Source organism: Amblyomma americanum, chromosome 10 (assembly GCF_052857255.1).
Source record: "Amblyomma americanum isolate KBUSLIRL-KWMA chromosome 10, ASM5285725v1, whole genome shotgun sequence".
Classification (NCBI taxonomy): domain Eukaryota; kingdom Metazoa; phylum Arthropoda; class Arachnida; order Ixodida; family Ixodidae; genus Amblyomma; species Amblyomma americanum.
Window position 1 is genome coordinate 8,587,817 of NC_135506.1, and position 27,832 is coordinate 8,615,648.

At 45.4% G+C, this 27,832-nt stretch overlaps 1 protein-coding gene across 3 annotated transcripts; it reads left to right on the forward strand.

Moving 5' to 3' along the window:
* The first annotated feature begins 157 nt into the window (after positions 1-157).
* On the forward strand, positions 158-26,908 carry DCP1 (decapping mRNA 1). 3 transcript variants are annotated; one of them, XM_077639808.1, is made up of 10 exons: positions 158-435; positions 4,136-4,176; positions 6,114-6,238; positions 6,531-6,597; positions 6,675-6,843; positions 7,403-7,802; positions 8,314-8,573; positions 10,735-10,891; positions 12,213-12,313; positions 16,228-26,908. In XM_077639808.1, the coding sequence occupies exons 1-10, from the start codon at positions 301-303 to the stop codon at positions 16,336-16,338; spliced, it is 1,566 nt and encodes a 521-aa protein (XP_077495934.1). In that variant the 5' UTR covers positions 158-300; the 3' UTR covers positions 16,339-26,908. The 3 variants fall into 3 exon arrangements, with proteins under 3 accessions (XP_077495934.1, XP_077495933.1, XP_077495932.1); XM_077639807.1 differs by having other exon boundaries at positions 361-435; positions 6,121-6,238; positions 16,228-25,785; XM_077639806.1 differs by lacking the exon at positions 158-435 and adding an exon at positions 556-691 and having other exon boundaries at positions 6,121-6,238; positions 16,228-25,785.
* The last annotated feature ends 924 nt before the right edge of the window (positions 26,909-27,832 follow it).

The window sequence follows — 27,832 nt, forward strand, 5'->3', positions numbered from 1 at the left end:
ATGGACACTTGTTTACGTTCTTCAGCGAACTTTGAAGTGTCAGGCAACACTGTCAGCTTTTGATCTCTTGTTTGTTTTGGGCGTGACGTAGCACCTGCGTATTAGGTTGTGAAAAAACAAAACAAAAAAGAAGAGAGAAGCGAAGAGCGAAAGAGAACCGCTTGTTTAGAGCTCTGTTATCCTCCTCGCCTGTCCCACTGCTCACAGCCGACCTGCTTCTGCTTCAGAAGCGCAGTAGCGCGAGAGAGTGAGTGTGGCGGTGGCGCGTGTGGTGTAGTAGGGAGTTATGCGAGAGAAGTAATGTCCTCCGGTACTGCAGCTGCGAACCGGATGAACTTGGCTGCCCTGCAAAGAGTGGACTCTGCGGTCACCGAAATTATTGACAGCGCGAGCCAAGTAGCCCTGTACAAGTTCACCCCGGCGACTAACGGCTGGGTGAGCCACCCTTGTCGAGCTTTTATCCTCCCTTCCCCACCTAACCAAGGCTGGCCGCTCTTTCCTCAAACAATAGCTCGCCCGACGACCGCTGCTGTTGCAGGTCGGTCGTTGTCCGTGTGCAGTGGCCACGAAGCACATTTCCATGATGGCTTTGTTTCGTGCTTAAATTGTGCTCTCGTAAAGCTAAACCTCTCGCTGGAGGTATTTTTCCCGATCAGCATGGTTCCAATGTTTCGTTATTTGAAGGCATTTGGTGAGTAGGCATAACGCGACCTCGGGCCTGCGAAGGCCTGTCGTGTTTGGTATATGTCAAGAACCTAGAACGCCGATTATAGCAGCGATCCAGCAGATTTTAGAATGTTGGACGTTGTGTTTGCCGTTAGGCAGCTGTCGAAAGCGTGAAACTAGAAAAAGCTAGAACGGTACCTCGGAGACAAGGAAATTAACATTCGGCTAGCGCGATTGTGCAGCATATCGCCGTCGACAAAAACGAAATTGTCTCGCTTTTGAGCATTCGCACCTCAGAAACCGTGTCGGCGATGCCTAACTCGAGCACACTGGCGGTAGAAATGCGGCTGTCTCGAAATAGGCATTGTTTTCCGAAACGATCGAGTCTGGCTATCGGTCAACTGTCGTGACACATTGCCTTGAGAGCGTGCTTGGAGTTTGTTTTGGCTTGCGCTGCACTGTAGACGGTTGACAGTGTTAGACAGAAAATGGCGCTGTTTTCTTGACGCTCTGTTTGTTCAGCGGTTGCAGTTTGTCAAGTTTTGGCGAGAAGTGGAGCGTGCGTTTGCGTGCCCGTGTTGTCACTGTTGCTAGTTTTTGTTCTTGTTGCATCGGGATTCTTGGGTCGTTGCGTGTGACATAAAGTGTTCGTCGGTGTGGATGCGTGGCAGTTCATAGGTGTTTGCTTAGTCGAAACTTTGCACCGCTGCGCAGATGTTGGCTGACAGGATATGAGGTATATATCGCATCTGCCGGAGGAAAAAGGCAAAGTGAGCAGCCCCTAGAGGGGATGGGCTTCCATGCCCGCTCTCACATGCATGGTTCTTGATATGCTATAACGGTACAAGGTTATGGTCATTAAGATTATTTGCTAGGGAAATCATAACCACATCTGACTGACTTTTGCGATAGGTTCAGTAGCTGGAATCACGAAAAGTACTGTCATCTTGAAGCCATCGACCTGTACCATCATGTTCATGGTGCTGTGTTTTAATGTAATTATTGTTACCACGTAGGAATCAATCCTTATGGCTGATTTGTCTCATGTTTCACTGTTAGCTGAAGTTGACCGTGGCCACAGAATGAGCAATCGCAAGGCAGTGAATTGTCATTTCGCAAAGGGATCAAAAGGTGTTAAGCCGATAAGGTGTATCGGTGCACGGCTTTTGCTATGCCAACAGTCCCCACCCCACCCACCCCCTCTCTCAACAATTCATCGTTGCTTAGATGGTTGTGTTCACTACTGGGTGTGTGTTAGTTGTAGTCATACATGTCTTCATCTTGTTTGGGCCTTAAGTTGCTGAGTAAGGAGTAAGGTTGCTAAGTTAAGGTGCTGAGTATAGTTTTAGCACGGGATTATGTTGTTTTGTTGAAGCTTTCAAAGCCTTGGCAGCAGCCAGCCGAACGGATGGCGAACATAAAAAGAAGCCGGGCAGGACATGCTGGCCGTATGTGCACTAGCTTCCACCATGCAAACCTACCAACTCTACCAGTAGGCGCTGTTTTCTCAAAGCCAATTTGCTCAACCTAATAGCATTGGGGAATTTTTCTCGGAACTTTGTTGGCGTATCTTGTGCTTGTCCCCGCATGCTAATGCTTGAAAACCTTCAACAAAATTATTGCTGCACTGACACAGATACATAGAACTGTAGAATTTTTATTTTAGATAACTTCATTTCTGGTGGTTAGCCGCTGCGGTGGCTCAATGGTTATGGCGCTCGGCTGCTGACCCGGAAGATGCGGGTTCGATCCCGCCAGCGACGGTCGAATTTCGATGGAGGTGAAATTCTAGAGGCCCGTGTACTGTACGATGTCAGTGCACGTTAAAGAACCCCGGGTGGTCGAAATTTCCGGAGCCCTTCACTACGGCATCCCTCGTAGCCTGAGTCACTTTGGGACGTTAAAGGCGCCTAGTCCTAACCTATTTCTGGTGCATGTAAACAAGTTGGCTACACCTGGGTTGTTGATATATAAACCGTGCCAATTAAACATAAAGAATCAAGCGACCAAAAGAGCTCTTGAACTCATTGGATGGATGAGTTGTGTGGTTTCTTTCACCCATTCACCCAGCAGACGGTGCTGCCTGTTCTGAGCAATTGTCAATATTATATGGCATTTTGTGTGTGATACATGAGTGCGTGTTAGCCAGTATTTTGCACAGAGGAGTTTTTAAATCTTTTATCCATCGATGTTGTTGCTGTTGTTGTTGTTAGTGGCTATATTTATTAATAAAATAACAATGGAAGTAAAAGATGTTGCTAGCCGCGGCATCTGCCATTGAAACCTGAAGCACCTGAGCTCGGACTAGCGGGAGTAAAAGGGCAGGGAGAGAGAAAGAAAGGGGGAGTGATAGTAAGAAAGGATTAGGGGTAGGGGGTCATATACACTATGTACAAATACAGAGTATGAAATGAATGTAGGGTGCTGCGCCGCATGATAGGAGTACTGATGGGACGCTTTGTAGTTTCCACAGTTCCCTGTCATAATGAATTTGCCTTTGTTTTTCTCGGCTTTAAAGTAGCAAAAATATTCGGTATTGTTAATATTTTCATCTGGATTTCTTATGGCTCATACCCAATGGGGGCCCTAGTATATTTGTAATTGCGCTTAAATTGTGGTTCCCATTGATAACATTTCCTGACCATATCGAAAGAAATTTCTCACCTTGTGGTTTGCTAGAAACATTGCTACTTTCATTGTTTGCGTTAATAATTTCTTGACTACTTCACAATCAAAGTTATTTATGGTCAGAACATTCCAGCTGTGGTATTGAGATTAAGTATTCATTGTCATAATAATATTACATGTTGATCGCACATTAATGGTAACCATCACTAACTACACTGGCTGATAGCAGTAACGGACTGGCATTATCGCAGGAATTTGTTGTGGCAGGTACTTCGCTGGGAAAATAATTGTGCAGAAGTTTTTATGGTGCACAGGCAAGACTTGAAATTTTTGCATAGGTTTGTGTCCTGCATGTTTACTGTGTACAGAATCTAACTCAACCACCACGGTGGCTCAGTGGTTATGGCGCTCGGCTGTTGGCTCGAAAGACGCGGGTTCGATCCCGGCTGTGGTGGTCGAATTTCGATGGAGGCGAAATTCTAGAGGCCCGTGTGCTGTGTGATGTCAGTGCATGTTAAAGAACCCCAGGTGGTCTACATTCCCGGAGCCCTTTACAACGGCGTCTCTCATAGCCTGAGTCGCTTTGGGATGTTAAACCCCAATAAACCAAACCAAACCAAACCAGAATCTAACTCAACAAGAACGTGGCATGGTTATGCGTACCGGAAGTGTTTTGAGGAGTAAAACAATTGTTTAGGGATCTGGCATATGATCTAAGAAAAGGAGACCTTCCAGTGAACAGTAAACTTTGATGTATCTTCCTGCAGATTTTGTCGTAGTGTTGATGCCCTGTTTTGTCAAGTCATCTTCAAAGTTTTTTTCTTGCATTCTTTGTATGCAGGAAAAAACAGAAATTGAAGGGGCGTTGTTTGTTTTTGAATGGTGAGCACCGTTTTCTTCCTTCCTCTTTTATTTATTCCGCAGCTGAATACATAGAATACCACCCACTCTGGCATTGTCGCCGTAAGGGGGGCTGGAGACTTGCAAATCATAACTGCCATTGTGAGTAAAGTGTAATGCTTGGAAAACCTGCGCAATTCAAACACTGGCACGTCTTTCATCAGCTGCCGTGTATTTTTCTCATCAATGTTCAGCTTTGTAATTAGCCGGTATCATGTAACATCATCTTAAGATTCCTGATGCAATGTAAACCAAATGTTCATGAAAGAGCTCATTAAAAAGACATGCAGATGCAAGTGCATAAGGCAGTCAGGAGCTTGTTCATTCCTGCCAGTAGTGGCATGGTGAGGTTTATGAGATTGATGATTTGTGCAACACATTCTTTAAGCATGTAATGTTCGGAGGTGCTGATGAGCACTCTTGAGTTTAGGATGCATGCAACATTGAGACTCCCGAAAGTAGAAGAGGGGTCAGCCGTTGCCATAGCTCAATTAGTAGAGCATCCTATGTGGCATACAAAGGTCGTAGGTTCGGATCCCACTGGCAGCGTGCAGTTGTTTTCTTTGACTTTCTAATCAGTTATTTTTCAGCCACTACTAATTTCCCATAGATCAATGCCACAGATAAAAGAACAGTAACTTAACAGTTCATTTGTGTTTTCTTTAGTTTCGGTGACTGTTGGCTTCCCTCATATCTGTGTTCTTATTGTTAGTCCAGTTTTAATTACAGCAGCATTGTTGGCTTATGTTTATTTTCTTATCTAGGTAAAGGTAAGTAAGACATGCATTTGAGTGATGGGTTCACAAAATTCTCACGTACATGCATTGTCATTAACGTTCAGAGCTTGAGGAGGCCGGCATTTTTGTCTAAAATGTACGACACCACTGGGGGGTGGCTGTGAGGAAGCAGGGGTGGGTTGAATGCGCATAAGACCACTGGCCAGTCTTCAGCAGCTTCTCGGTTCTGATTTTGTTGAAAAGGTTGCCAGAAAAATGAACTTTGCAATAGCTGCACTCTTGGATATTGCCTGTTTTGTTGCCGTGTGCTTATAAACTGAGTTCATTTTTTCTTTCTTGTTTATCACCCATCTAGGTTTCTGGTTTGTCATTAGCCTGTGTACTATAAAATGACAAGAACAGCCACCCAACCTACAAAATCATAGCCATTGGCATTTGTTTCACTCTTCTTGTTCAAGGGGATATTGAAACTTGTGATTTTTTTGTTGTTGTTGCTGGCAGCTGATGCACACCAGAAGCCTTTTTGTGGGCCTAACTGGCTGAAAGCACATGTGCCATAGGAAAATAGGGCGACAGCTACTGTCTGGGGGACAACCACAATGCAACAGCATCTGTGAAAGCCTAGATTTCATGTGCACTTTACGAAGGAGGTCAGTTTATGAATGTGGGCAGCTACAGCAGTGTTGTAAGGGGCAAGGGTAGTGAGAAAAGTGAACAGCAGCTGGAGTTTATTTAATAGCAGAAAAGCGTGCATGCAGTGGATGAGACGTTTATGAGAACTTTGCACTGCTACTGCATTGCATTGCACTGCTTGATGAGGTTTCTGTTGCTGCAAGTGCAGTCTGTACTTCTGTCCAAACGAACACAAATGTTTTCACAATTCTCATTAAGATTTAGTCAGCTCTCTGCTTTGGGCTTTGTAACCCTCACTAGTTACAGAAAGTGGACTCAAATGCCTAGTTTAACAAATTTACTCATAACAGTTGCCCAGAACAATAGCGGCACTGACGGATTCATTCAGCTTGGGTTTTTTCAACATGGGTGCATTAGGTTGCATATATTAGCAGTCTTTCTGTTGTTGATTCATAATTGCCTCAAAGGAGTATTAAGGTTTTTCTAAAAAATCATTGTTCTGTTTTCTAATGGTGCGTGCACCTGTTGCTATTCCCTATTTGCACGAAGGTCAAAGACTCCCAGCTATGGCCTTTTTGTTATCAACCGCCTGAGCACGACCAATCTTCTGGAGGTGATTACGCAAGACGTTGAGTTCCAAACACAGTCGCCATTCCTCCTCTACAAGACAGACTGTGAGTGTCACATCATTTACGGGCTCCATCTTGGACCATGAAAATCTAATTGTGGCCCTACTGTGTTCACTAGCTAACATAAAGAAGAAATGTTTCGATGTGAAGGGCGCCGAATTTGTATGAAAGAGATCAAGGCTAGCAGCAGCTTGCATTCGAAACAGAAGCTAGGATTCACTATGTGCCGTTGGGTATATAGTGTCAGAAAGGGTTAAATGGCAGGCAGTACCAGTGTCCTGAGCTGCTTTTCATGGTTTTCATGCCCCCTCACTCTGCACCCTCGCACTGTGTGCAGTGGGCATCAATTGCATCTGGTTCTACGACACAGAGGAGTGCGAAAGGGTTGGAAGACTTTGCCAGAGGTGAGTAAAGACGGACCGGCGAGAGCCCTGCGCTGAACTCTGACCCACGCCCTGCTTACCTGGTGACACGTGTGCAGCCTAGCGAACACCGGCAGAATGTCCTCCAGGTCCAAGTACCGCCAGCGCTGCGCCTCCGAGAGTGACAGTCTGTACAAGGCCTCACTGGCCACTCCCAGTGCCCCGCAGAATGGTGCCACCAAGGACATTGTGGCCCTCTTGTCCAAGGCAAAGGACCAGTACAACATGGTGTGTGCACGTGTGGCAGACAGTGGCTGCACTTCAGATTTCTTTCAACTGTTGGTTTGGAAATGTGACTCTGCAGAGCCTCCGTGATCTGTGAAAACGTTTTTAGCATTTAAAGCGACACTGTCTACATATTGAGGTTGGTCTGTGTCGACAGAATGTGACTTGCTTCTAGTAGATTGCTTGCATTGACACCGAATTCTCAGCGCAGATCCTATAGGCTATGCTACACCGCCATTCACTTCAAAACAGCGGCAACCAGTCCTTGTTGGTGTGTGTCATGAATTTGAATTGAGTGACCGGAAAAGTTTTTAAATTCAATTTTCACAGCCGTAAATGCTTCTTTGCTGCCGGGCAAATGTTAACATACCCATCTTAAGTTCACTGCTATTTCGGATTGTTCGATTATTCCAACCATTTTCCGGGCCGCGTTGAATCCGTAAAATCTGTCTGCAACTGTACTCATGTCTCCAACCTGAATGATTCATCAGTGCACCTTACCTTTCCTCATAATAATCAAACCAACTGATGTGTTACTGTGGTGTATCTTGAATCCTTGCAGAAGAAGGCCGAGGCCTCGTCCAACGGGCACAAGCAGCACCGAAACCCAGCAAGGGCTCGCGGCAGTCGCACCTTTGTCTCATCAACGGCGGCGGCAATGGCAAGTGTCGCGCGCCCCGAGGGCATGAGCAATGGCCACACCATTGCACCATCTCCTCCGAGCGTCTTGCACAAGCCGACGCCTCTGAGGACAACCAATGGTGTCGTCCCCGCTGTGGCGAGCACCGAGGTGCTGCCGTTGACGCCACTCAGTGTGGAGTCGCTCTTTGCTGCAGCCGGCCATCAGAAGGAACCCGAGGTGGTGAGAGGGGAGGAGGATGCAAAGCAGGCCCTGCTGCGGGCACTGCTGGCCAACCCAGACAACCGTGTGGAGCATGTGGAGCGGATTCAGCGCAGCCAAGGTGGGTGGCTTCAGTAAACCAGTGCAGATAGTTAAAGCTTTTATAGGGACACTGAGAAAAACTGCATCCAGGCTTTTTTTCTTGGTGAAAATCTATCCTGTGGCTCTTGCTGACATTGTTGATCTTTACCTGTAAGCAAAAGACTCGTTTGATGAGAAAACAGAATTTAAAAATTTTCCTGCCATTCAATTCAAGCTTGTGACATCAGTACGGAGAAGGACTTCGTCATCGCTGTTTGGTAGTGGACCGCGGCATAGCATAGCCCCAGGGATCTGCGCCTAGGAAACTCTTTTTGTCGCAATTCAGTTTAGTTGCGAAAATGACCAGTGGTAGCAGCACCTGTATTTTATTTTTCTGACCTTTTCTGGCTTAAAAAAAGGTTTTCGCTGAAAGTGGTGTCTTCATCAAACAGCCGGTAGCAAGGAAAACAGTGTGTTTGTATGTGAATGTGAGGAGAACAAGCCAGTTTGAATTCTTATGGTGCTGGGTGGTGTGTCATTTCTCTTAGCAGACGTGAGGGCCAGCGAAGGGGCGTGCCAGCAGCCACGGCTCCGTGCAGCCTCCTGCCAGGCCAGTATGTCATCCTGGGTTGTGGCTGACGGCCTGCTGCAGAGACTGAACCTGGGCCCTCCGTCTGATGCTGAGGATGGCCCGCCCTCTGTGGTGACACCCGCCATGTTGGAGCTTGGCCCGAGCAACGGCGAGCGCCACTCCCCACCGACGGCGGTCACTATAAGTGACCAGCTGCCTCTTGCCAGGGAACCATGCAAGGTGAGCGCGACCCTCTTTTGGTTTAGGTGTCTGTAAAGGTCTAATGGTACCTGATTTTCCATTTTCTTTATTTTTAGTGAAGCGTTAGACATATGTAACCATGTATAACCACGTAGGGTTTGCCTATGCTTAGTAAATGCCATATATTGCCTTGTATACCTTATATTGCCGATTATAAGTCATTTTCTTTTTCTTCAAAAACTTACCTTCTAAAGGTGGAGGGGGTTGACTTATAATTGGAGTCTACCTATACACGCAGTCGTAAATCAACCTATGTGCGGGGTCAGAAGTAGTTTAGACCGAGCCACGGAGAATATCATGCCCCGTGCACACATAATTACGTAGTAGTTGTCAGACATGATACAGAAGCGAGTCTGCTTAATAAACAGAAATTTGAATGCGCAGCTTAAAGCAATAAACGTGCAAAACCAGCAGTTGGAGACAGATAGAAATAACAGGTGATAAAATGGCACTATCGTGTGCAGGCAGACTAACTAGTGGCAAACAGAACAGCCAACGGTTCAGTAGTTTCAGATTCCTCATGCAGGAGGTGCGGGGTTCGATCCCCAGTACCGTCGGGTACCCACCGGTGATACAATTCCCTGCCTGGTGCTCGGCTTCTTTAGGGTGAAATGCTTGGAAAATGGGTCTCTGACCCCACCATGAGTAGTCTAACATACCTTGTGCCATGGTGCTCTTTGGCCATAGATGCCGTTGCACCATAAAAATCCATCATCAGTTTCGGATTCCTGCGCTGGTGGTTACCAGAAGTACACGGCGACGCGGCCATGCCAATATTCATAATCCTGCCTTGTGCGTACCTACCCACTTGCGTGTTGGTGGTCTGGCGCAGCAGGGATCTTGTTGGTCTGGCGCAACAGGGAGCTTAAAATATGAGTAAAATTTTTTTTATATAAACAGGGGAAATAAATAAGAGGTGCGCTAATCACTCGTGTAAATACAATAAACCACGCGACAAGTCGCATGCACGCAGGAGCGTTTTCATGCGTTTTTGCATGCCTTTTTGCCATTACTGCTTTTCACTTCACCGAGATAAGTCACTAGCAGTGGTATGTGTGGTTTGTGTCTGCCCGATGGACGCCAAAATGCCACGACAAGCAATCTTCTAGGCCGAACCGGAACACGTCACCGCAAGATGGAAGTTTGTTGTGTCAGTAATGTGCATGAGGGAATGGAGAAAACAAAGAAGCAGGATCTTTTAATGCGCTTGTGCATGCCGTTCCTTTTGTGGGCTGAAATTCGGACGATACCATGCTGTTGTGGAGGTGGGTCGAAATTGGGTTCGCGACCAAAGAAGTAGGAGCCTTAGTGTTTGCTACGACGACATTGAAGCGAAAGCATGCACTGTTGGGGAGGATATGTGCATCCGACGCACTGAGTTCAAGGTGTCCATGAAATGAGGGACGAATTTCATGAAACAGAACAGCCCGAGCCTAAGGTGATGCATGACCGTATGCCTAAGGTTGCTCGAAGCATACAAAGAGAAACGGCACGCATTTCTGCGCTGTGTGAGTGGCCCGAGGACAAAATATTTATTCTTGCTAGGTCAAATCGGCGACGCCAACTAGACTCTGGTCTGATTTGACATGCCCAGTAAGAGTACCATGTTCAGTAAAGAGGAGTGCCAGGTTCGCCTGCTGACCACTGGCAACACACGCAGCCGTTTCACGGCCATTGTTGTGCTGCACTGCAGATGGGCACAAGCTACCACCTTTTCCTCTGTTCAAGGAAAACAATGCCGACCACGGAAGTTTCTGCCTAAAGTTACCGTGCAGGTTAATGAAAAGGATTTTTTTTTTAATGCGGCTGTGAATTGAGGGTCCAACTTGTATCTGAACACACGTGCGGCAATGTGTGGTATTTATCAAATTTCTCCCATGTAGTTTTGGGCTCGGTTTGAGCTGCTGAACGGCGACTGTGTCGTCACAAGTAAGGTTTGGGGTTCGCAAGTCTTGCAAAATCTGCAGTATTCGTGTGTTGGATGTTAAAAAATTCACAGAACTGCAAAACTTGCATAAACATGCATCCACTGTGGGACCATGCTAGGACGGTTGATTTCCTGATTGCATTTAAAAACTGCCATGGATATGGCTAGTGGTTTACAGGATTTCCTTTTCCTCTCTCCCTCTCTCTCTTTTAGAGGAATCTTTTCGTGCCACATATCCAGGCACCTGCTGCTTCAGATCTGCCGCTGCTGACTCCGATGGCTTTCACTAATTGGACTGGCTTTGCCAGTGCAACACCCCCAGTGGCATCCAGCTCCATCAACCCTCAACCATCATCATCTTCAACTCTCGGTATGTGCGTCTTGTTTTTGGTAAACATATATTTTCGCTGTAAAATTACTAGGGCTTGCATTAGAGTGGGTGCTTGAAGGGGAATGTGACAAGAGGTATACGTCAGTGGTGGATAGTCTCGGTGAATGCATCACGTTGGTAGCTCGAACAAGGGGGCTTTTCAAGTTTTCAAAATTTTTATTCTTATATATTTATTTGTTACTTTATTTTCAAATGCCTGGCCATACTTCGAACGTGGATGATCAAAATTTAGGACTGCTGAGAACTGCAGTTTCTGAGTATTGTAATAATTCTTGTGTGTTGTCGGGCATGTGACTCTTCAGCTTTGTCTGTTTCATGCTGGCATTTGTTTTTACCTTATTCAATTGCAGTAGGAAGTTACAACTGGTGTCCTCTCATTTCTAAAGAAAGGAAACCTTGGTATTTCAAATTTGCATTAGCATATGTTGGTTAATTTAAAAGAAGCTGTGTTAACGTTATCTTTTTATACAGGATGTCATCAACACTTTGAGTACCATGTAATTCAGGAGGGCCCGCCCCTTGCGTGCTGTTTTTTTTTCTGTTTCAATGTTCATTTTATGCTAGGAGCGCAATACCACTGTCTAAGGGAAATGTGGGGCAGTGTTGAACATTAACACGTTTCTGCCTACTCATACAAACATACACTGATACTAGATGCAAAATATAATATTCAGTTTTTAAAGGATATGTTGACGCATTTATAGATGGGCTAGATAGACGTTCAAGAGCATGGTAGTCGCAGCTGTGTCAGCATATTAATACATTGCAAGTCGGACAAATGTAGCATGACGTTGGAACGAAAGTTCGCATAAACTTGAATTTTAACAAATGCTCAATAGGTAGCCGGACCAGCAGTCCGTTTTTTTTTTCGTTTTTTTTTACCCGAGTAAACTCTGAAGTTGTAAGGAATGAGTGTAAGGTGCTACTCGGGCGTCGCTAAGAATGCGCACAAGTGCTTGCCAGAGCACACTAGGGGATGGCACTCAAAGGGTGGAGGGTTTGTTATTTATGTGGAGGGAGGCAAGTCTTTAGATGAAGCTATTGGATACTAATCCCCGTTTTATTTGGCAGGCAGCCTGTGGAGTGCTTTTGAGGGTCATGTTCATTCAAGGAAAATTGTCAGTTATTCATTGCCGGTTAAGCGTTGCATTAACATGTCGGTTATAGCATTGTAATGTTAGGTGAATGAAAATTGCAGTTTTTCTCGCTTGATGTGTAATCCAGTTTGGGCAATACTTACTGGCACTGTACAGACACCACCAATTTGGTACCTGTACCTGAGCTGCTCTGTGCCCTGCAGGCCCTTGCATGAATGGAGAGGCGGTGCCCTGCAGTCAGGGGGACCCAGCGGGTGCCCTCACTAAGGACCAGCTGAAGGACGCGCTCATCCACATGCTGCAGGTGAGTGGTTGTACTTGCCACTGGCAAGAAATGGCAGAACAGCCATTGTTGAAGGGACGCTGAGGACAATGCCATCTAACTTTTTGTCCCTGGTAAAATTTATGGCTCAATTTTTTGTGCCTTTCTTGGCATTTCTTCTGCAATGAAGGGCATATTGATAGTGGAGAATTTGTGAGTTGAAAAGGCTTTGCTGCTACTCGATCGAAGCTCGTGATGTTGATGATGACATCGAGGCTGCATATTATGGGCTTTGCGGTCGCTTGTTGAAAATGGACGGCAGTGGTCTAGCTTCAGAGGTTCGCATGAAAAAAAAAAAAAATTGACATCATTATCGTTTGGTAGTGATAATGGCCAGTGTGGCATGGCAGCGATACCTGTTTTTTTTTTTTTAATGCAAAAGCATCATTTGTCTCATTACAAGAAAAGCTGGCAGCATGTGTGTGTGTGTGTACTGTATCTGCAGGATTGTAAGTCGACTGGTTTCTTTTTAAATTTAAAATCCGAAGTGGTTGGGGTCGACTTACATTCCAAATTAAAGCATGACACCATAAATAAAGCCAAGACAAACGAGTTATGAGGGGTGGCACAGCGTAGTTGCAATTTTATGTTTGCTCTACAGCTTTACAGAGTAGCATTAGACTATTCTTAGAGCTTGTTCGGAATGATTTTTTTTCTTTCCTTTCTTACTGCACACGCTGCACTCAAGAGAGTGTCTGCAGTTAATGGAAGGGCTGCTGTTTCATTTGCAGTGGCAATGCCACTTGGAACAGCAGCGCTTCCAGGGAGTTTCGGTAGCTGATGGAAGAGCCGACGCTGCTCACACAGTTTCTCTTTGGCTCTGTTTGATGCATTTGGCTTGACTTCCGGCCATGTTTTTCCCGTTTTTGATGTTGTGCTTCGTCAATCGTTCGTGCTCTGAGGGCAGTAACGTCCGGCGCTTGTTCATGGCTACATTCAAGACGTCTGTCATTCCTTACGCCGAAGAAACAAACAACTTCTTGCCGGGCTACAAGTTCATTGTTTCAGAATGGGTGATGCCGGTGTGACAGCTGCAGCAAGGCAAAATTTTAAGCTATTCCACACAATGTCGTGGTGCAGTTGTTTGTGGAGTGGGAGATTTTGCTGGACGATGACGTTAGAACGACTTACCGTAAAAACCGGACTATAGGTCGGACCGGAATATAGGTCGACCCCCCAACTAAGCCATTCTAAAAATGAAAAAAATCTTTTTCAATGGGAAAAGTACCGAAAGACACCCTTACCTTGAAAAAAATGCGACTCAACAGGTTGCACAATGGTGACAGTATTTATTTTCATTTAAATGCTGCTCGTATGTACACCGGGCCAATTTTCTAACAGTATAGCATGCCCGCTGACCCGCGTGTTTGTCGGGACCTTATCATCACGGCACGTGTCACATCATCACGGCATGCACATATGCATATCTCATTTGTTTTCGCCACTTCGTGGCATGACGATTAGGTCCTGACAAACGCGTTAAAAACCGTCAAAGAAATTAGCCGGGTGTACAGTACACAGAAAGGCATGAAGTGCGCAAGCGTTAATCCGAGTCATCATTCGTCCGAACTCGAGTCGGATGACGAGTGCTTCTCGCTGCCCACGTCCCATAGGGCGTCATTCTCTGTGCTGTCCAGCGCGTTGCTTATGCTGCATTTTCTAAAGGACTTGCGCACCATTTCTTCGGGGAGAGATTTCCACGCCAACGACACCCAGCCACAAACAGTCGTAAGTGGTGGACGTCGCAGGCGGCCTGTGGGTGTGGTCGGGTTGTCACCCAGCATCCGTTCATTATAGAGTTCGCGCACTATGTCTTAAACGGCTTATTTAGCACAGCATCTAGCGGCTGCAGCACAGGTGTCAGTCCACCAGGGATGACCACGAGGTCCGTCTTGCCATCACACAGGGCCCGCTTTACGTTGGCTGTGAGGTGGCCTCGAAACGAGTCAAGAACGAGCATGTTCGCTTGCTCAAAGAGAGCACCAGGTCGCCGCTTCTAGACGAGCCGGATCCACTCCAGCATTAATGACTCATTCATGAAACCCTTTTCGTTAGCCCGGACGGTGACGTCACATGGAAACTCCTCTTTCGGCAATTTTTTTTCTTTTAAAAATGATGAAAGGGGGCAGCTTCTTCCCATCGGCTGTGCACGCGAGCGCTCGTTGCCCGTTAGAAGCTTGATTCGCTTGGCTCCTTTCTCGGAAACTGTCCGTCTTGAGGGCATGTTGAACCACACAGGCGTTTCGTCAAACAAAAACTTCTAACATCGCAGTAGCGTCCCTGATAGATTGTTTTTCTTACTTTTATTGGCAGTTCAAGGTTTCGTTTTGATTGTAAGTCGACCCCCCCACTTCGGAATTTTAAATTTCAAAAAAAAAAGGGTCTACTTACAATCGTGTAAATACGGTATTTATGTCGCAAAAATTCTACTGTAGTTTGCTCTTTTTGGCTCTCGGGAGCAGATGTAGCACAAACACACATAGAAAAGCCTACTGTTTTAGAGATGTAGTTTGGCAAATCTTGCTGTTGATCTAGTCTCTTCTTTTAGAGCATTAGGTACCGTAAAAACCGGAATATAGGTCGAACTTTTTTTCAAAAAACCATGGTGAAAAGTCGACCCCCGTCTTATATACCGGTCATTGGCGGAAAAAATACGGAAGTCTTGCAACAATGGGTGGATGAAGTCAGCAGCCTCCATCACCATCGCCATCAGCAGCAGTGCCGCCATTTTGCGTTTCAGTAGATGCAAAGCGGAAGCTAACGGCAATTTACCGTCGCCTCCAAGAAATACACGATTGAGTACGAGGAAGCTCACGGGAACCTGGCGGCACAGCGCGAATTTGGAGTATCCGAAAAGAGCATTCAGTACTGGCGGAGGCAGAAGCTGTGTATTACAACTTGCAGCAACCAGAAGAAAACATCATTTCGTGGGCAGACCGTAGTGTGTCGAGAATAGGAAGGAAACGTTGCGCTGCCAGCAAGATCGCTGCCTGTGACTGCCGAATGCATCCGCGTGAAAGCGGCAGAGATCGCGCGTGCCTCTAGACTCACGAGGGCGCAATTCAAAGGCTCGCCATCCTGGTTGCGGCGATTCATGAAAAGGAGGGCTTTGCTCTACGGCGCCGTACTTGCCTGTGCCAGAAACAAACACGTGGGCCGATTGGTGCGCGATATTGTTAAAAAATTTGCCGGGTGTACATACAAGCAGCATTTAAATGAAATTAAATACTGTCACCATAGTGCAACATCTCGAGTCGCATTTGTTTCAAAGTAAGGATGTCTTTCGGTACTTTTCCCATTGAAGAAGATCTTTTTCATTTTTAGAATTGGTTCGCATCTCTGCACAAGGAGGGCACATGAAACCATGCCGCAGCGCACAGTGCCAGTGTTAGTTTGTGTTGCTGCATGCAGAGGGCATCGCAAAGCATTGTCGCAGCATACGGAGCCAGCGCTAGTTTGCCTTTCTTCTCGTAAAGGACACAACGAAACTGTGTCATGGCGCACAGCTCCAATCCTCTTTCATCATACAGGTCGTATTCTATGTTTCTTGTAGGAGAATTGAGCGTACCATGACGGATATTAACCTGAACAGAAACCGTCAGAAGTGAGCATGTTTCAGAGAAATTTTTCGGTTTTGCACCACAACTAACACTCTGAACATTTTCATTGCAGACTCGTAACTGTCCTGTACATTTTATCGGTTTCCATCCCTTTCTCGGGGTGTCCTTGTTGCGCTATATATGTTTCTAAAATAGCAACTTCTCAGTTACTGACCCACATAAAAGGAGGAAGCAGGGGGCCTCTTCTTGGGCTTTGAGCTTAGTGAGTGTTATTTGAGTGGTTCAATAACTTATACGCCTTCTCTTTCTTTTTTGTCGTCCCGTCTTGTTACACAGACGGATGACAGCTTTCTGGTGAAGCTGCACGAGGCGTACGTCGGAAGTCTCAAGTCCCGATTCAACCTTGAGGCACGGAATAGCAGCTTATCCTCCACGAGTCGCTCGTGAGGGTCTTGGACTCTTGTCAAGCGACTCACATTGTGTGACCCTTGTGTAGTCCATGTGTAGCCCACGGCTGCCCCTCCACCAGCTGCTGTCTACCAAATCTGCGCAGCTTCATCGTAAGCAGTGTTTCGAGAGATATCTTTGCGGAGCAACTGTTGCAGAGGCATTGAACTTGTGCCACCTGCTTGCTATCTGACATGCTCGTGAAGGCAACAAACGCTTGTGACGTAGCCTCTGTGTGGTGATGATGATGAAGGTCTGTGCTGGCTGGTTGTTATAAGTGGTGGTGCAGCAAGGCTGCTTCCAATGTTAACAACTACAGCCCTGAGCTGTGAGGCTAGTTTAGCGTTGCTATCGACTTCGGTTGAAAGTTTTAATCATCATGTTCTCATGTCTCTTTCTTTCTTTGCAACTCTGGTGGAGCTTCTTGTTTCTGGTGCACCTAGTGACGGCCATGGAAACCACTTATTTTGGTGGGGAGACGTTTTTGTTGTCTTTCAGCCCGTCTGCTGGGACGAGGAGGGGCGGGTGCAAAGTCACCATGTGACAACCGTGTGGCAAAGTCACGCGGTTTGTCTCTGTCAGAGGCTCGTCGGTCAGCTTTTCCAATACAGTATATCGCCATTAACTCAGAAGTCATAAATACAACGGAAAATATTTAGGTAAGCAAAGTACCAAAATTTTCAGTGTGCTAATCATGTATTGTAAAAATTGAAGTCTTGTACAGAGCTATATTTTGCAGTGAGACACCATTTTGTAAAAAGAGCCCTTTGAGGCTACATGGTACTGTTACAAACATGGCCAACAAAGATAAGAGGGCAATCGAGCTGATAACACGCAGTGGCAGCATACTCTGCCATCTTTGGTGCTGCTCTGATTATGCCACTATCCATAGAGGGGAAACTTGAGGAGATTGGGGGGATGGCAATTGAGTTTTCACTGGTCAGATTTTGAGGTACTATCTGGAGTTTGTCATGAAAGCATTTCAAAATAAGCAATAAGGAATACAGTGCCTATTGCATGACAAAAATTTTCTGTTTTAGCAATATTAGCGATATTTGAAGATAACGTGGGTTCAAGATAATGAGGGTTTACTGTATTGTAGCAAGCAGATGCAAAAGCGACTCGCAAGAAAAAGTGGGACGGAGCATCCACTGAACGGCCACTTTATAACGTGTTCAAGGACTCGTGCTGCAAGAGAACAGCATTAGGCAAAATAATGTAATGTGCCGATCATGCTGACCAAGTTAATTGACTGTTCTCTTACCTCAATACAAGCTGCAGCTTTGTGTGATGGATATGTAGCGCTTTTAATTTTTCTTGACATTTGTTTTTGTGCAAGCAGAAGGTTTTCCTCTGCCCCAATGCCAAAAAAAATGTACATACTCCCAAACTGTCGAGTTCGTTAGGGTGAGTCGTAAGGTTGCGCCAGCAAGCAACTCCAGCAGAGTTGTAAATCAAAGTATGTCTCATTGTCATTTTTTTTTTTCTTTGCATCGGAAGGGCACCGTTTGAGGTCATGTACATACAGTGGCATTTGGCACCTTAACCCAAACTGTGTCTTAAAGCAAGGCAGTTTAGGCATGCCTCTTTTAGCCCGTTGCTGTCGCCGCTATTTGGCATGCCACATGCTCCTGTTAACTTGGTTCACCATTGCACGGAGATTGCTGCTCATTGGTTGTTAACCCCGTGGTTGTCCAGGGTAATGGGAGCTGACGTTGCGAAACAAGGGTTTTAAGCCAGTTTCTTTGTCATCTCGCTTTGAGGCAATTCTTTACAAGCACCACTTTGCGGCGGCGTAATTTAAGCGAGCAGTAAGTTAACGAGGATCAGGCACTGCACAAGATTTCACTTGCATGCAGTGGACATGATGCAGCCGTGGGCTGCTGACTCGAGGTCTCATTGTTGCCACAGCAGAAAAGCGGCTAACATTTTGTCTTCTTGATCTTGCGTAATGTTATGCGAAGTGGCATTCCTTAGAACAGCACAATCGGGGTGCGTTTTATTGTCTGAGTGAGCTGTCGGGGTGCTTCAGGCAAGAGAACAACAGCATGAGTAACTTGTGAGAGGATGGAGTGAGAGAGGAATGGAATTTCCGTCTCGGCCGTTAACTTCCACCAGCTTGCCCAGATCTTGTACGTTTTGAATTTACTCCAGCCTTTTTGAAAATCGCATGGACAGGTGGCATGCTAAAGTGTGACGAAGCAACTGGTTGAAGACCAGAGGCATGGGCTGCTTGGCTAGAAAAAAAAAAAAAAAAGGCAGTTCAGGAAAATGGCAGCTGCAGCAGTGACCGCAGATTGGTGTGCAGCGCATTGCTCTGCACTGCAGCTGGCATTTGGCTGAACTTCAGGCATGTGTTGAAAATGCCGGCATGGTTTTTTAACCACTTTTCTTCAGGTGCATTGAGAAGTGGATGTGTAAATTTCTTTTAATCCTTTTAAACATGGTGCCCCATGTCATTGTTCCCACAAAAATGATCACTTGTATGATGTGAAAGATTGAATGTGGCGATGCTCCGAATGACAGGTGATGTGTTGAGAGACAGTGCTGCACTCCTGTTATCAATATGTTCACTCAGAAGTCTGATTCCCACAGGATTGGAAGAGGTTTTTCTTTGTCACTGCAGAGTGTGTGCTCTCTGTAGAAACGTGATGTGTCAAAATTATTGGGTCTCTTGTCTGCCAAATTTCGGCAGTGTGCATGTGTGGTTCTCTTTCAAGGAAATGGAAGGATTTGTGAAAGGTTTCTATGGTGGAAAAGGAGGTGGCTCTACAGTAGTGCTATTTGAGTTTGCACATTAGCTCCTGCACCTGAGAGGCGTATTGCCTGTGAGGCTGGGCGCCAAACAGGTCATGGTGTTGTGTCGCTGTATTTTGGCTGCCTGGCAGGTGAAAAATGCATCGACCTGTTTTTAGGTATGCCCCTTTTTTTTCCTTCACAAGCACATGCAGTTGTACATTAATGAGTGAAGCTGCTAACCTGTGCCATGAGAGGGCACAACGCCACTGGAAGAGCTGCCACCTTTTCAGTTGCATTATTCTTGCAAGGTTCCTTGTGCGCTTGCCGACAGTGCTTTACTTCGGGCTAATGTGGTAAATGTGTGGTCTGGTAGTGGTTGTGACATGTCGTTGCTGTGTGCTGGTTCGTCAACTAAGACTTGGCCAGCATTTCGTTTTTGAAGTTTTTGGCAGCCAGACTGCATGGTGGGGAACGTCTTGCTTTGTTCGACGCCCCTGAACTTGTTCACTTGTGGTCAAAGAAATGTGCGATAGGTACAACAGTGTGTGTGGGGGAGTCACTGATAGGCTTACAAGACTTGCTATTCTTCTATTCTTTTTTTTTTCCAACACTTGTGCAAGTCAACACTATGGGATCCAAACAGGGTGTGTGTTTGTGAGTGAGTCATATCTGTTCTTCAATGTGTGTGTGTGTGTGTGTGTGTGTTTGGGGCTTGGTGCACTGTCTGGAACTTGCAGATGCACCTTGCTGTGCTGCCTGTACTTAGGCTGAAACATCCTGCAATATTTGCGTTTACTTGGTTTTTCATTGATTTTATTGAGTTTTTAGCAGCTCTGAGAAACTGAGAAGTTTTTAAGGAGTTGGTCAGTATCTTGCATCAGACTCCCGAAATCGAGGCTTGTGTTTGCGGGCTTCCCGAAGCTAGTCGAGGCAAGTGTTGTTAAGCCTTGGAAGCCTTTTTTTTTCTGTCGCATTTGCAAGATGGTCAGTGCAGCTGAAAAACTTGACAGAGGAAGAGGTTCTATTGGCATGCGTGACTGCACCTGCGACCATCTCACCTTCAGTTTCTTTTTCCTTTTACATTGAAGTTTTTAGCTTTCAGATTCTCGCCATCTTCATCGTTCTTGTAAATAGCAGATGCACTGAGGAGTGTGGGATGTGTTAGAGCAGCCCAGATGTCAAGATGACTTGCTTCTCTGATGTGCTCTTATGTTCATCACACTTCAGAAGTTTTTATATGCGGTGCAGGCGAGTGTTTGTGCCCTTCCCTGTGTATAAAACTGCTTTGTTGGACCACAAACATGTACAGCAGTGCAACTTATTGCGTGTAATGTGTATATGCAGTCTACGTGTACAGAGACATTGATGACACATGTTCCGGCCTTGAAAAGCTGCCCCCATGAGCAACTGACTAAAGAGCTTATGTAGGCGGTTTTCTCTCCAGCACCAACACATTCGTGTACAGACATTTGCTGTCGTGGTTAGCTTTGAAACTGCTCTTAGGCTTCTCTCATTACTCATGGTGCTATCCTGTTAAGTACTTATGGTACTGAAAAGATGGGCATCTCTTTCCTGGCAGGTCGAGCATGGAATAAGCACTGTAGCACTGTAGAAAATTCTGAACCAGTTTTGGGGAGTCAGAATGTTAGTTCAGTAACGCATTGGGATAGATTGGGTCTTGGAATCAGATTCTGGAAGGGGAGAAACTGCCTGCTCGGGTTGTCTGACTAGTGTGCTGTCTAGCCAAGAACTGTGTGGAGTGTCGTGTGTAGAATTTTTGTGATGTGTACTGTACCTTTCTTTACTTAATTTTAACTTTTCACTACTAGCTTACATTCGTGGGATACTCAGCTTGTATCAGTGTTGTGAAACCCCAACTCATTCACTTACCAACTAAAGCAGGTTAGACCAGCATACGGCGTTAAAAAAAAAAAATCGCTTCTTTCTCCATCAATAGCCGTGGTGACTGTTTGGTTTACAAATGAAAAAAAAAACCTCATGTTTCGCTCCATAGCTTTTGCAGCCCATCATTGCCTTGTGTTCAGTTTCGTGTTGGAACTGATCGGTATTTAAATATCAATGAGCATTCAGGTAGTGTGACTGGCATGGACAGCGATTGCAGTGATAACTGAAATTGATGGATAGATGAAGTTTTCTAAAAAAAAAAAGGGAAGCCTTGCACTTGGATTTTCTCTCTGCCAGTTTTTCCTTTTCATTTCATCCGCAGTTTGGGGTGATATTTGGAAATTTGGAGCACATAGCCTTGCAACATCTTTTTGTGCATGTGCCATTACCAGTGCTGCTGAAAAAGCAGGAGGGCTAAACTGGTTGTTGTTCTGCGAACATCCTATCCATTATGGGCTTCACTTATCATGCAACCACTAGCTCAGCAGTTTTTCATGGTTGCTAGGAATACAACACAGCGCAACTTTTAGACAGACTGGTCACCGCCGCGCAATGGTGTTCTTCGTCCTTGTCTAAAAGTTGCACTGTGATGTATTCCAAGCTGTCATGAATTACAGACTAGCCCCTTCAGCCATGCTCGCAATTGTCATGGTTAACTTTCTTCACCTGGTTTAGCTTCACCTTGAAATAGTTTCGTTATTTTGGCATCTAGTCTTCACGCAGCGTTGCATATTAGTTTGCCGGCCTGTAAGTCGTGACTGAACACCAAGAGTGAGGGATAAAGAGAAGACAGGACTCTGAGCTGCCTGAAGAAACTGTGAGACTCCAAGCAGTTAACACCGACAGCTGATTATGGAAACTCTTTCAATGCCATATGGTGTTTGCACTCTTTTTAAACTTGTCATGCACAGCTCATCGGTCTCCATCACCACATAGAAGCAGTCTTAAGCATTTGCACTTCTCTGAACGCCTTGCATAGTCCTCAGTTAGCTGCTCATGGAGGAAAAAGTATGTGCTGTTTTTTTTTAAAGTGGCTCCGAGATATTGGGGTACCAGTGACGCATTCTGAGGTTGCCTGTCAAGGTTGTTTGAGTGTCACGGACACGTTGCACATATACTAGTGCGTCTTGGACTTTGACACAGCACCTTTAATTTCTTTTTTTTTTTTTCTGGCTTGTTTCGAGCTGCTGCCTTTATGTATCATCATCATCATTGGCTCTTGGCGGGGGTCAGCGTTCCCAGTGAGGCCTCTCATTGCACATTTGCGTTCATGACCATGGCAGTTTTTAATCCGCATATGCACTCCTAGCTGTTTTCAACCATGCCATTCTCCCCCTTTTTTCCTTCATCGTTTCGTCTTTCACAAGGTTGTGTATTTTTTTGCATGTTTGCGTGGCACTAGGTTCTCTAGCATTGAACATCGTGTTACGCCATCAAGTGCAATGTGCGTGTTAAGGATTTGCTTTCGTGCAAGCTGGGTTGATAGTTGTCTTGTACTGTGTGTGCGTGCGTGTGTATGTGTGTGCGCATGTGTGGTAGCAGGCATGTTTAAATTCATTCATCGAAGGAACTGAACCTTTTGGCCTCCTGCGTAGGGGTTAACATGCCTGCATCTCATCCTGTTGTCAATATGTACATACGTGCCAGAGGGTTTTGTGCTGTGTGGCCACCCCAAAGGCATCTTCTGAACTCATCCGGTGGAAAAGCCATTGTGCAAAGTCCTTAATGTGATGTCTACGATGTAGTGCCCTCGACAAGGAGGCAAGACACCAGCAGTGGTGTGATGCAGTACTAAGGTGGCATCAAGAGGAGGTGATTCAATGGTTGTTGGCGATGCATGGTGGCGCGTTGACAAAGTCGGTCAATGCGGCAGCCCAGTGCAGACCGGTGGAAAGACCAGTGGAAGTGTGTCTTCGGGCAAGGTACTTCTTTGTGCTGCCAGCAACTATGAGTACTCGTCGCCTGACACCATCTCGCCAACAGCTTGAACGTGATCAGGTAGTCTGGTCACAATGGCACGACATCACTGCATCTGTTATCTGCTCATGCCTGTGGAGGAGTGTGACTACCTGTGTTGCCTGACCAGAGGACACCATTTCTCGTGCCTCTGCAGTCTGGTGTGGCAGCTGCGCACTGTGATGACGAGGGGGCTGAAAGACGCAAACCCAGTGCTCACTTCTTCGGCTCCTTTTCAACTGGCGCAGAGCTGGTGTGCTTCAAAGTGCATGATCAGTGAGTTCGTAGAGCCGTGGTAGTGCGGCATTCTTTAGCCTGTCAAGAAGTGGGGAGGGGTTTGCTACGTTGAGATTCCACAAATGTCACAGGCCCTGGTGATTGCGGCAAAAATAGTCTTATGAGGTGGGCCTGATTCATTGTCATAGCCTGGACAGGTTGCATCTTCAGTATTTACCGTGAAAAGTTGAGGGGAGGGTTTAATTTTATTTTTTAGTATCCTGAACATTTGGATACAGTTATTGTGCAGATGTGTTTCGTCATTTCTCATGTGATGTAGCATATTTTGTGGAACCTGTGCCTTGTTTCCAGTGGCAAACAGGGACATGGTGTGCGCCACACTGAGGTGCAACTTGCACAGAGCACCAAGAAGGGTGATGACATATATCATTTGGATAAGAGTAGGGATGTCTTAAACCAATAATGGCATGACCATGTTATAGCAGTCAAGTTCCTGACACCCCATTGGTCTCAACTTTGGTCAGTACAAAACTGCTACTTGATCACAAGTGGAGTGGGGAAAGTGCAGTGACTGTTCAGTTTCACGACACAGTTCGCTCTACTAGGCTTCTGGCAGAAAGTCCCATTAGTCGTGAGCATTTGGCTGTGAACCAGTGCTTTGATGTTTTAATCGTCGAATTGCAATGTCATCACATCTGGAGTTACTATTCACTGATTGCACAGTGTTGCTAATGCGACATTTGCAACAGTGTACTTTCAGTGTCTTTGTTCTGCTTGTAACATTGATGCTATCACCCTAATGAATTCCCATGTCTCTTAGGCTTGCGATAGTCCTTGCAGCAACTTTCTGCGCGGGCACGCATGGCATGCGGGATTTATGTTGCCAGGCAAATGTGTACAGTGCTGGCAAGTCCATGCAACAAGCTTGACAAGGGCCCTGCTTCATATTTGAGTCCAGTAAAGGGTTTGCAGTGGGTGCTGCAGCCTTGCCCGTTAATGGTAGGGCACAGGTAGCTGAGTACTAATACGGCTTACTGTGAGCTCTGATTGTTGATTCAGGGCAGCACTTCCTTGCTCTGTGGCTGAGAACAGCCTTTTGTCTGCTCAGTTAGGTGGAAGGTGAGTGCTTTGCTGGTGGATTTGAACCAGATGTGTCCAAATGCACCAGTGAATCCAGACCACTCAAGTGCTGCGCCAAACCAACCACTAGACTACCAGTTGGCATATGGTACCCAGGTACAAGGATGCCACTGCTAGCTTCGATACCAAAGTTCCTTGGTGGTCTAACAGTCCTGCCAGTCCGTCCCTCATCGGCAATTTTATTGTTAAACCTTGGGGCAAAGGTCACTGTTTCATTCAGCGAGGTTTCATTTTGTCTGAAAGTCATGGCTTTTTTGCACATCACATTGCAACAAGCTACTTAACACTTGGCACTGTCAATGTTATGTGGCATGCACTTGAGACTGCTTGTTACTAAAAACATTTTAGCTGAGCATGGCATTGTTCTTTCTGGAGGCATAGCATGCTTGTCCTTGAGCACTGGTACACCTAATGGTTCCCATAGTCTCTTGCAACAATGCTTGTTCACCTAACGATTATCAGTGAGAGGAAGTTTGTGCTCAAATTTCAACATGATGGACTTGGGTCTTATGGATCAGAGAGATACAAGGTTCCTGTGGATCCGTAGTTAACATAGTGTGTGTTCAATCTTTCAGGTGCTGGAACTAGATTCTGGATATTGGCACACTGCCTTTCTTTCAATCATTGACCTGTTCACATTTTGGCTTTGTCTTGAAACATTTTTCCTATCATTTGTCGACTTTGTGTTGTTCAAGTGGTTTTCTTTTAATTCTAGTGGCTAACTTCTCTGCAACACTTTTTTTTTCCTGCCTGAAGCACTCTTTTTATCACCAGCTTGTGGTCAAATGCTCCAGGAATGCAAATCAGTATTTTTGCTTTTGCAATTTTTTGCCGATTGACTGGCATTCTTTTATTGTTCGTCAGATTGTCGTTGCTGCGCCTCACAAAGACTGCGCATTGTAGCTGCTTGGTCATACGCGATGCTGGCTTCAAATACAGAATTTAAAAAAATGAATAAATGCTTGAAAATGCAACTGCTAAATATAACTGAAAGTGTGACCACTCAAGGTTTATGATGCGTCGCCATCAGAGGTGTCGCCATCAGGGACACACTCGCTGGGGTGTCACCACCAGGGGTGTTGTTTGAAGTGACCTCTGGTCACTCTTCTTTCATTATGAGTGTTGGAATGGTGTTTGTGTGTTGTGCTGCAGGCGCCAGCAGCTTTTATTTGGCTTTAAACTGTTTTTGTCCTGATTCATGGAAGGGTTTGCATCAGATCTTTTAACACACAAAAAAATATTGGACAAGTTGGACCAAGCCTGGTCCGTTGAAAAAAGCTTCTGGCTTATGCCTGCCCCGGGTCCTGCACTCCTGAAAGCCAGCAGGCCTTTTCTTTTTTCTGCTTCATTTTTTCCTGCTCCCACTTTTTTGTCCTGCTGAGAGCTCACTTAGAGTGGAATGGATCCATTGGGCAAACTGTTTGTCTGGTTGGGTAGCAGTTCTTGAGCTTCCGGATCAACAAGTACAAATCTTTGAATGTGTGTGTTTGTGTGATTGTGTATGCTTGCGAAGACAAAACACTTTGCAGCCTTTACATGTAGGATGTGGTTTCCGAACAAAATGTCTTAATCACTGACCATGTTCTGTCTGAACACTAACGATTGCCTTGTGACCATTACTGGATGGTTGTTGGTGAAGCTGTTCAGAGAATGAGCGTTGTCATGTTTTCACTGCTTCAGGCAAGTTTTTATCAGTATGCTTGCAAACATTGGCTTCAGTAATGGCAAAGAACGCTTAAAACAATGCTGTGTTCACCTAAGCTGTCCTGTACACTTCTACATTTAAACAAGATAGTACAGACAGAATAAACTGGCTAGTCAAGGTAGCAACCAAAGTCGAATTGGCCAGGCATTAACTGCAAGCTGTTCTGGAAACGGTGACTATTTCTGAGCTCTAATTAAAAGTAGCGTAGCTAAGCAAAGAAGAAATAGACCAGCAGATTTGCTTGGATCTGCATTAGTCTTGTAGTGATTGCCAGCAGTGCAATTGCTCCACTTGAGAATTTGCACTCCATTCTCGGAGCAGCTTCTCAATACACCTGAAGGCACAACAGTGTAAGAAAATGATAAGGCAACATTTTGATGCAAAAACTAAATTGGCAACAGAATGTCATGGTACTTAAATTATGTGGTGCTTGGACTAACCCCCTGCAAAATATTGTGTGCATGTGCGTATGTGTGTGTACACAGATCTGTGCACACGTGATATGATAAAAGAAGAAAACCTAAAAAAAAATTTATTTCTTTAGTTGATGAATATGCCTGGTTGTAGTTCTCAAGTCGCGAATTACTTTTTACCAATTATAAATTCACTTGTGCTTGTGGTGCCAATTCAGATTTAGAGATATTCAAGGTACGACCTTCTTATCAGTGTGTTCAGTGTTTCAACTATTATTTTCCATGGTTGTTTACGCATACTTTTCCGGTGTTGAAGTTTTAAGTTTTTATGCTTTTCTAAATGTGTGAAAAGGATATGTATATTGGTGCTATAATCTGGGCTCTTGGAAAAACAATGTATTGGAAAGCAAGAAAACGGTGTTTTGTCACCCACACATTTTACTATTGGCAAAATAAAAGTACAGTTATTGGCGAAGTGGGAGTGTTCTGTTCATTGCTTCGCAACAAAGGTAATGCTGTTAGTGTGTGTTGTCATAATTTACATTTTTGACCTGAGCTGGTAAAAAAAGTGCAGTCGGAAAGCCTGTAAAAAAAAAAAAGGCTGCATAATTATAGTGAGTGAGAAATGGTAGATAAAATGCAGCACCTAACACTTGAACTGCCAAATTAATTCCCGTGAAACATACCGAAATCGCCGCATTGTTTGGAGAGCTTTGGTAAAAATGACTGCTGTATAGGTATTATTGACAAGTTTGCTGAAAATGCACCTACTTGGGCACGGAGAAAGAGAGAACTCCTTGTTCAGACTTTTTCTGTGATTGTTAAAATGGAAATAAATAGTACTGAATGCAGCCAATCCTTATCTAAGAACTCCGCTTTGCCATGAGAGGCTCCCCCGTGTCAGGGGAGGGGTTCTCAAAAGTAGGTTTGGCAGAACCCTTGTTACCTTGGAGTGCTTTTCCGGTTCTCTGAACACTTAAATCTATGTATGCTTTAACTGCACCTTTCCTTTACTCATTCTTTATTTATAGTAATCGTAATGTCAACAGTCTTCTTTTGCAGATGTGGTGCCCTCTGGGGAGTATGCGGAAATTTGTCTGCCACCCAGAAAACTGCTTGAAAATGAACACATGTGGACTACTCAGGGGCACTCCGCTTGCACATGGTGCCAGCTACAGGTTCATGCTAGGCAGGTGTTGCTATATGTCGTTTGAACCTGTCGCCAGCATGAACTGTGCATATGCTTGAGAGCCTTGTGGTTTGTTTTCAACCAGTGGAGCTTGGAGAGGACAGGGGAAGAGAGGTGCACATGTATATAGCAGCCGTGTGAAAGAGGCGATTGGTGGACTCTCTTGGTGCACATTTTTTTAGCAGTGTGCACCTGCATGCCCTATTTTGC

Bases quoted from the DNA above. Each gene is read 5' to 3' on its own strand.
- DCP1 (XM_077639808.1), top strand. From the start codon at position 301: ATGTCCTCCGGTACTGCAGCTGCGAACCGGATGAACTTGGCTGCCCTG. The intron at 6,844-7,402 runs GTGTGTGCACGT...GAATCCTTGCAG, and splicing joins CAAAGGACCAGTACAACATG to AAGAAGGCCGAGGCCTCGTC. The intron at 8,574-10,734 runs GTGAGCGCGACC...TCTCTCTTTTAG, and splicing joins TTGCCAGGGAACCATGCAAG to AGGAATCTTTTCGTGCCACA.